Source organism: Microcebus murinus, chromosome 6 (assembly GCF_040939455.1).
Source record: "Microcebus murinus isolate Inina chromosome 6, M.murinus_Inina_mat1.0, whole genome shotgun sequence".
NCBI lineage: Eukaryota > Metazoa > Chordata > Mammalia > Primates > Cheirogaleidae > Microcebus > Microcebus murinus.
Window position 1 is genome coordinate 72,120,558 of NC_134109.1, and position 10,156 is coordinate 72,130,713.

At 42.3% G+C, this 10,156-nt stretch overlaps 1 protein-coding gene and 1 pseudogene across 1 annotated transcript; both read right to left on the reverse strand.

The window, feature by feature from the left end:
• Positions 1–1,075: 1,075 nt before the first annotated feature.
• On the reverse strand, positions 1,076–2,025 carry LOC105864603 (induced myeloid leukemia cell differentiation protein Mcl-1 pseudogene; annotated as a pseudogene).
• A 5,649-nt stretch (positions 2,026–7,674) lies between these two features.
• Positions 7,675–8,652, reverse strand: LOC105864602 (olfactory receptor 11G2-like). The gene has a single exon (XM_012752576.2). It carries the CDS (start codon positions 8,608–8,610, stop codon positions 7,675–7,677), a length of 936 nt encoding a protein of 311 aa, XP_012608030.1. The 5' UTR covers positions 8,611–8,652.
• Positions 8,653–10,156: the final 1,504 nt, after the last annotated feature.

Here is a 10,156-nt window from a genome sequence, read left to right on the forward strand (position 1 = left end):
AAACAGAAGGAAAAAGAGAGAGCACTGAAATCTTTAATCAACTGTCCATGCTACTAGATATAAGATGGTGAAATAGATGATTGTCTATAAACTGGGATTTGAGGAAAACTGGAAAACAATCCAGGCCCAAAATACACAACTTCTGTCATTGAATAAAACCCAGGTTCCTTGAATTAATAAAAATCAGATGTCATCTCTCTGAATTAATGTTATAAACTTAGAGCCTACATAAAATTTTTGTTTGGCCTGGCGTGGTGGCGCATGCCTGTAATGCTAGCATTCTGGGAGGTCAAGGAGTTCGAATCCAGCCTGAGCAAGAGTAAGACCGGCCCAGTCTCTATTTTCTAACAAAAAAACCCCATAATAGTTACAGTTTTATAATAGTATATTTGTACATGCCTTAAGGCAAAGAGGACATTTCTCATGCTTTCTCTAAAGTACCAGTCTGAGTGACATGATACTAAGGCTCTTTTGTAACCAGCACTATGAACCAATTTCAATGATCTCTATGTTTTTTTTTTTAAATTCGATACTCACCCCCTTTATTTTTCCAAGAAATAGACTCTCTGTAAAAATATATACAATTTTTATAGACAAATACATTTACAAGTTGTTTCTGTCTTAAAAATTGAGGATATTTGATATTACTATTATTCAGGATTAAGGGAAGTATTCTTGGCCATTATTAGGCTAATAAACTAACAATCATTCAAACGGAACCAAGTAGAACAGGTATAAAAGTACTGAACACTTGGACTTTCCATTCTTCAAGAATTGCACCTGGGAAAGTTAAGAGAGAGGAAAAGCTTCCCTTCACACTCTGCTGTACAGTACTGAGGCTTGTATTCACAGTTCTATTACTTGTAGCTTAAATCCATTCCATACGGGTCACTGCATTGTTAGTGCTCCTCTTTTAACACTACAGAAAATTAATGAATTTGTGGGCATCTTTAATAAATTCTATGACTAGCCTGGCTACTGGCCACTCTCCTGTTCTCAACAAGGAAATAAGTCTTTCCACTCTACTATCTTCACTAAATCTGAAAGTCCTCCTCCATGGCCTCCCAAGGTTTGTTTTTTGTTGCAACTGAACTTCGCTTCTTTCAGACAGTGACTCTTCAATCAAGGGGGACTACTTTTCCGATGTATTTATTCTTATTAGCTAGGATCCTCTTGCCATTTGCTTTTCTGGCTAGGCTGCTAGAGTGGAACTCTCGTTACAGCCTGGGCAGCTTTAAGTCCAAGTTCAGAAATACATTTGATTTCACAGATGTATGTGGTTCTGGTGGCTGTTGTTGGTTAGAAGTCCACTACTGCACTTACAAGGCTATCTTACTAGATATGCCAAAACAGCTCTACTCCAGCAACTCCTGCGAAGCCAGCAGCACATTTCTGATGCCGCCTTCTAGGTCCTCTACATGGAAGAACTCCACAAACCCATCCAGCCTCTTTGTTTGACTAGCCAATCTCCTTTTGTCCTTACAAGAACGTCTGTGATACTTTCTGCTAATGGTTCAATGCAGCTTTCTTGGTTTATGTTCTTCAACTGTTTGCCCTTAGGCAAAACCAAAAGAAATTAGAGTCATAATCTTGCCCCAGTTTGTTACGCTGTCACTGAAAACATGGGCCATCAGTCGAGACAAAGATTTGACATCGTCTTCGTGTTTGATGTCCAGTTTCCGAAGCGTGCCCTGGAAGGCCGTCTGGTGTTTGCGCTGCACACGGTCCCGACACGTCGTCAGGTCTCTAGCGCCTCCCTGCTGGCGGCCCCTGACCTGCCCATGGCTCTGCGTCCTTGGCGCCGGTTGCCTGCTCCCGAAGGTACCTTGCAACTCGTCCTCCTTCTCCTCTGCTGGGGGCGGCGCCGAGGGTAGCGACCCGTCCGTGCTGGAGCCATTACTGGGCTCCCCGACCAACTCCAGCAAAGGCAGGACAGCCAGCCGCTTCCCGAGAGGCTCCGGCTCAGCTTGTACCCATCCAGCTCATCTTCGGGCGACATGTGGCGTTGGCGGCAGGCGCTCCCATCTCCTCAGGTGGCACCTCGCGGCAGCTAGGCGCGAGGAACAGCAGCTACTGGGGGGGGGCGCGGTGACGTCGGGGACCTCGGCACCAATGGGCGCCGGCCCCATGACCAGCCTGGCGTCCGACGTGAGGGAGGCGGGGGCTCACTGTGGCTTCCACCAATCACTGTGCCGGCTTCCCCTCCCTCTACCTATCACCGGCCTCCTTCTCCGCAGCCAAAACCCGCCCTCCCGCAGGGGTGGCGCCGCGGCTGCCGGCTTCCACTACGCCCCCCACAGTAGAGGTTGAGTCCGATTACCGCCTTTCTTTTGAGGCCAAAAGTCACAAGCTGCTGCCGCCCACGCCCGGATGAGAGAAATGGGGGAGGCCCCGACTCCTTACCTAAAGAAAACCCAGGAGTCGATCTCTACATGTTTTTTATAATCCTTTCACTTAACTACTTGACATTTTGAGTTGTTTCCCACAAATGGTGGATTTTCTGCAATACAAAGGAGCTGAGATTCTGAAGGTCCCTGGGCAGATTTCCTGCTGCCAAGACTCACCACCCCCCACAACCTGTCACTCTTTAAAAAGCCCATGATCGCTGTTAGTCAGGGAGATGGATTTGAGGCAGCTTGTCCCATTCTCTTTCCTGACAAGACAACAAAATGTTTTCCGTTTAAAAAAATTCCTTTCTTCTTGGCAATCTTCATTGTCTCAGTAATTGGATATTTTTTTTGGGGGGGAAGGCAAAGTCTCACTCTGTTGTCCCAGCTAGAGTGCCATGGTGTCAGCCTAGCTCAAGCAACCACAGACTCCTGGGCTCAAGCGACCCTCAGCCTCCCAAGTAGCTGGGAATACAGGCATGCGCCACCATGCCTGGCTAATTATATATATATATATATATTTTAGTTGACCAATTAATTTATTTCTATTTTTTTAGAAGAGACGGGGTCTCACTCCTGCTCAGGCTGGTTTCCAACTCCTGACCTTGGGTGATCCGCTAGCCTTGACCTCCCCGAGTGCTAGGATTACAGGCGTGAGGCACCGTGCCCAGCCCAGTAATTGAATCTTTGTGTGATGGGCAACAGGACCTAGGCAGAAACACCCCTGAGGTTTCCACAATACTCAAGGACCCAGCTTCAACATTTATATCAATAAACAGGCTCCTAAGGAACTCTAGAATTGTGGGGGAAGTGATTTTCTAGATCTAATTATCAGAAAGTTTCCCTAGAAAATTGTTCTTTGTTTAAAAATACCTGTATTATTATTTATTTTTTCAATAAACAACACAGGCACATGGTACAGAATTTGAAAGCACAAAAGGAGTTATGAAGAAAATGTCTCCTTCACCCTCTTCTTCCTCAGACACCAAATTCTACTTGCCTGAAGAGATCCGGTTATCAGTTTCTCAGAGCTCTTTCAGGAGATATCATACACATTGACATGGAAGGTAGCTACAATACACTGCTGATCACTTTTCTATTTTCATTTATTATGTCTTGAAGATATTACATATCATTACATATGGAATTGCTTCATATTTTATAAATTGAAGACATAGGATTCCATTGTATGACTGACCATTACATTGTATGATTCCATTGTATGATCTTATTTAAGTAGTCTTCTATTAATGGGAACTGAGGTTAGTCGCAATCTTTTGCTATTAGCACAATCCTGCAGTGAATAATCTGTACTTTTCATTATTTCCTACACATGTGAGAATATCTTTAGGCTAAACACCTTAGAAGTTGAATTGGTGGGTTAAAGAGCATGTGCCTTCTGAACTTTGACAAAGGTTACCTAGCCACCCTACAGAGTTTGTAAACGTGTACCCCTACCAGCTAAGTGTGAGAGAGCTCATTTCCCCATCCTCAGCATTATAATGTATTACCAAACTTCTTGATCTTTTTCAATCTAATAGGTTAAAAATGAGATGCCACTATAGGCTTATTCTCCCTTTATCTTTTTTTTTTTTTTGAGACAGAGTCTCACTTTGTTGCCCAGGCTAGAGTGAGTGCCGTGGCGTCAGCCTAGCTCACAGCAACCTCAAACTCCTAGGCTCGAGCGATCCTTCTGCCTCAGCCTCCCGAGTAGCTGGGACCACAGGCATGCGCCACCATGCCCGGCTAATTTTTTATATATATATCAGTTGGCCAATTAATTTCTTTCTATTTATAGTAGAGACGGGGTCTCGCTCTTGCTCAGGCTGGTTTTGAACTCCTGACCTTGAGCAATCCGCCCGTCTCGGCCTCCCAGAGAGCTAGGATTACAGGCGTGAGCCACCGCGCCCGGCCTCCCTTTATCTTTTTGTGAATAAGTTAGTGCTCTTTGTACATGTTCAAGAGTAGTTTCTGGATGTTATTTGTGTATATCCTTTTGCTTATTTTCCTATTGGGATGTTGTTCTCATACAATGTTTCCAAACTTTATTATATTAAGGAAACAATCTTATTGTGATATGATTGGCAAATAAGTGACAAATCCTAAAGATAGAAATACAGGGTTAGTTAGCAAAGAAAAAAATCTTGGGCTAGTTAAAAGGGTGGTGGATGGAACATTTTTTTTTCAGACAGAGTCTTACTCTGTTGCCCAGGCTAGAGTGCCATGGCATCAGCCTAGTTCACAGCAACCTCAAAATCCTGGGGTCAAGCAACCCTTCTGCCGCAACCTCCTATGTAGCTGTGAGTACAGGCATGTGTGCCACCGTGCCTCGCTAATTTTTTCTACATATTTTTAGTTGTCTAGCTAATTTCTTTCTGTTTTTACTAGAGACGGGGGTGGGGAGGGAATGGCTCATTCTTGCTCAGGCTGGTCTCGAACTCCTGACCTCAAGCAATCCACCCACCTCAGCTTCCCAGAGTGCTAGGATTACAGGCGTGAGCCACTGCTCACAGCCTTTCACCATCATTAAAATTATTATCCTCAGCAAATTGCTCCCTGATTCCCAGTCCTCATTTTCTTCACCTGAAAAGTAAGCATTTGGATTAATGAAGACACTTTAATCACAGCCCTTTCACTCAAGGCCAGGAGAGAGTTCAAGGAGAACTAGCCCAAGTTTCTAATACAAGTTCTGAGTAGATGGTTCTACTGATTTACAATTGTTGGTTATTTCCATTAATAAAAAAAGGGATAAATCTGTGGTCCCAGTTTTACCCTGTGTTTTACTGTAAGTGACCTTACCTCTCTGCTTGCAGGAGAAGAGTCAGGGATTTTTGCTGGTTGCAGTGAAAAGCAAAGCAGATTTATATCCCAGACTTTTGTTTATAGTACCCTCTATATCTACCTGTCTCTCTGATTTGTGGATTTTTGCACACTTGTGTTACAAGATCATCTTGTGAAAGTCAGGGGAGAAGTGAGAAGTATGGAATTTAGATATAATAAAAAAGACTTTCTGGTTATGGTCATGACTGAGCAGCTTGTATTAAACTTGTAACTTCCATCAAAAGTAACTATTAAATCTGGACAAAATACATAAGACAACTATTTGAAGGTACTGTCAGAGGCAAGACATCAGGGGCTACAATTCCAGGATGAAGGTAAGAACAAGGAAGTGAGTTCCACACTCATCATGTGGTTTTCCCTGAGGACATTTGACAACTCACTGGGCAGGGGAAGTATGAGGATGTGGAGGCATGTGGGAAAGAATTGGGGAAGGCAGGAATAGTGGCTGAGCAGTGAAGGAAATTAGAAATATTTTTACCCCAAAATATGGCATTTTGATACACTGGATTGACTAAAATACCTCAAGGTCTAACTGACATCCCGTACCCTGACCACCTGATCTCCCTAAATCTTTGAAGTTTCTTTATCTGCCTGAGATTCAGACCTACCTAGGAAAACAATTGTCTTTTCTTTCTTTATCTTTTGCAGGAAGGAAAATCAAGAGAATACAACCAGACCTGGTCCAATCCATTTAAAAAATAATTCCTGTCTCTTAGGTTAATTTAGTTTCCAAAACAATAATTTATAAGTCAACCTGTTTCCTTCATGCATTCATTCTCCCAAGTATCTATTCATCCTCCCTAGTAATCATTTATTGCCCCTCAACAGAATTACCTTTATTTCTCATCTACTCCCTTTTTCTCCTTCCTCCAAAATGAGAATATATAAACTTGTGGTCCCCATTTGGATATTAGATAATCACTCTGAGATTCTCCCTGTGTCCATGGTAAATAAATTTGTAAACCCTATTTCTTATTAATCTGTCTTTTTGCGAGTTGATGTTTCAATGAAACTTCCAGGAGCAGAGGGGAAGTTTTACCTTCTCCCTCACAGCAGAAAGCAGTAGTTTTACTGAACTGAGAAGATAAAGGATTGGGAGTTTGTAGCTGCCAAAGCAGCTGGTGTTTGAGAAACAAATAGAGGAGGAACACAGAAGTGAGGTTCAAACTATGATGCAATCTCCATTAAAGGCATTTGAGTTTGTAAACTGTTCATGTGCAAGATGAGACTTCAAAATATCTAGCAGAAGCTAGGAGTCTACAGAGCTAAGCAGAAGTTTCAGGAGTAAAGGTGACACTGGACTTGAGGTTCTTGGTGCCCAAGTGATTAGAAATTTGCATGAGACCAGGAAGATTTAGGCAGGCCAGGCTTTTACTGGGGCTTTTTGTTCAAACAAAAAGGGAGGCACTGCTGGTTAAGGGGACAACCAGACTGGCTCTTCAAACAAAGGGCTGGGAAACTTTTACAAGGTGGTAAAGAGGGAGGTGGATGTCAGCTTTGAAGTCATCACATGTAGAGGCAGTGTTATGCTGGCAGCTGTGTACTTGATGGTCATGCTCTTCATGCATCACATGTATCATTACCATTTTAAATCTGCACCCAGCATGTGTTTTTTAGCATTAAAATGAGATTATAATGAGGGAAAAGTCAGAGTAAGGTCAGGATGGGGGGTCTTTTCTTGCTTGTGGTGGTTAGATGCGGATACATCTGGTTTCTTTGCAGCCAGATTACTTATCAGCTGGTGTCAGCATCTTGCTTCAGTGGTCCTGGAAGACACTACTCAAGAGATAGACAATTTAGCTCCCTTTTTATATAGATATGGGCTTAATGCCAGTAGCTAGGAGATCGTTTTTTTTTTTTCTCCTCTACCGTTAATTATGCTGGGTCATTCTGCCCCATGTTGCCCCCTTGTTCACAAGTGAGGTCCAAGTTCTGTCCCTATACTGTCTCTAAGGGGTTCTAGTAGTACATAAATAGGAGGTCAGGACTGATTAAAGTGATGGGGCCTTCTAAACAATCCAGGTGTGCAACTGAGATCTCAGAAAGGCCATGTTCCTGGAGTAAGAGCCACACCATAGGATTAAGACACAAACTAGAATAGACCTTTTAAAAATACCTAAAAAGAATCCTTAAATGGAATCAAAGGAATCTGCCTCTGCTCTGTCTACTTGCTAGAAGAAAACGTAACAATTTTTGCTTTATTATATCCATTGTCTTTACAATTTTAAAATACAATGCTCAGCAGTCAATTAAAAACAATTGAGTTATGGTAAGCAGCAGGACATGATCAAGATCCAAAAGAAGAAATAACAAAAACATGCTCATAGGTATTTCAGGTTATGGTCAATGCTAAGATGAACAATTATCTGAATAAAACCAGGTGTTTTCCATCTGAAAAGATTTTAAATGCAAGTTTAATTACCCAAGGGCCTTATCAACTAATACTTTACATTCCCAGAATTTTCTGCATGGCTTTTTTCATATCTTTGTTCCTAAGACTATATATCACAGGGTTTAGGAGTGGGGTCACAACAGAATAAAACAGAGTCACAATCTTCTGCATTGCAGCTTTATGCTCAGATGCTGGGCTTGCATACATGACCAGTACTGAGCCATAGAACAGAGACACCACAGCCAGGTGAGACCCACAGGTGGAGAAAGCCTTTCTTCTCCCAGCAGCTGAAGGGACCCTCAACACAGCTCTCAGGACCAGAGCATAGGACCCCATGATAAAGAGAAAGAGAATCATTATAGGCACAAGAGTTAAGGTGGAGAAGGCAAGCTCTGTGACAGGAGACTTTTTGCAAGTGAGTGCTAGAAGAGGACCGGGATCACACAGGAAATGGTCAATAATCTTGGATCCGCAGAAGGTCATTTGGGAGGTGATGATGATGGGGATTAAGAACCAGAGGAAACCAGTTACCCAGCAATTGATCACAAGATTGGTGCAGAGACATCTGGTCATAATGGTGGGATAGCGTAGAGGCCGGCAGATGGCAAGGTATCGATCAAACGCCATAACCGCCAGGAAAAAGCATTCCGTACAACCCAAGGAGAAGAAGAAGTAGAACTGGAGAAAGCACCCAGAGAAGGAGATGAACTTGTTGTCAGAGAGGAAGTTGGCCAGCATGTTGGGGACCGTGGAGGTGACGTACCAGATCTCCAGGAAGGAGAAGTTGGCGAGCAGGATGTACATGGGGGTGTGGAGTCTCTGATCCCAGCGCACAGCACAGATGATGGAACCATTGCCCATGAGGGTCAGGAGGTAGACAGCAGAGAAGAGCACAAAGAGGAGGATCTGCCCTTTTCTGGAACAAGGGAAGCCCAGGAGGAGGAAGCCAGAGATGGTGCTGGAGTTACTGGGGGTGTTGAAGATCTTCATGTGTCTGTGAGCTGTAAAAGCACCAGTAATTACTGGATGATGGTGCAAAGACAGTGGGGACTCAGAGTCACATTTAAAGTCAGCTTGGGTGCAACATTTGGGGGATGGACATGCTTGAGGCTCTTACTTGAGGGGGGAGGGGGGCATGGGCAATGTGGGTAACCTTAACACTTGTACCCCCATAATATGCTAAAATAAAAAATAAATAAAGTCATCTTGAGAAAGAGAATGCATATATGTGTGTGTGTGTGTGTGTGTATGCATATATATATGTGAATAGCCATTTTTTTTTCTTCAAAACTGAAATGATGAACTGGGTTGCTTCTCTGCTCTAATTCACTTTTTCACCATGTGCTCAAGAAAACTTTTGGTTAAAATTGATAAGTACTAATATATATTCTATTAAGTATAGATTCTAATATAATCTTCAAACATGTTTACAGCTCTCTCCTTCAAAAGCCTATATATATGTTTGTATATATATATATATACACACACACACAATAGAATATATGTAGCTTTACAAAAGTGGAATTTCTTCCATTTTCAGAACAGGTAACACGATTGCAGGTGTTTGTGTTAGAGACTGAGTCAGACTGTGTGATCATACAACATGAACCCATAGAACCTTTGGAATTATTTCTTTTATGTAATTTTCGACCCTGGCCTCATTCCAAATGAAATGGTTAACTTACTAATTTAATAATATTATCCACTGATTTCATGAATAAAACAGTCTAATCAAGTGGAGGAAGTTAGCTGTGATTAGTTTCTCTTGTGTCAGAACAGCAGTCTTAGCCATCCCCGGCAGACCAGGCTGAAAGAATTATTAATTGGCCATGCTGAATCATGTTTGTGCTTGCCTGGAGAAGAGATATGAATCTGCTTAGACCACAATTATAGATATAATTTCATTCCAATGATACAAACTATGGATATTACTGATAACATGGAATTCTACATAGCAGTTGTTTTGTATGTGGTGTTAAACTAGAACTTTGGTGCATTTCCTAGTAACTGCCTGGGAACAAGTCAAGGCAGAGTGGCTTTTACTACAATTAATCTTAGCCAAAGGCAAGAAGCAATTAGAGTGACTTTTAAAGGCTGAATATCTGCATAATGCCTTTCTTTTTTTGTAAATGAGTTAGAATACCTTTGTTAAACAATCATGTACCCTTGGAATATGTTATAGCCCTCTCTAAATAAGTGCATAAATTAGCAACCTAAAGTAAATCTGTGCCTCCACCCCCCTTTACTGTAAAATCCTTATTTTGCTTTTTAAAGTTTGGCACAGGGACCCATGGAGTTGAAGGGTGGCAGAATCTGCCACCTCAACATTTACCACTTTGGCATAAGATTATTTTGAGCTGAAGGCAATTGAGAAAAAGAAGATACAAGAAAAGCTCTCTTTTCTCCCTCTATTATTTGCCTAAAATCAAGACATAAATTTGTAAAGCCCTTCTCCCGCCTCTGCCAGGAAGTTCAGAAGTGAATTACCAGAGACAACTCTAAACCCTTATCAGCCTGAAGGTGTCACTGGAGGACT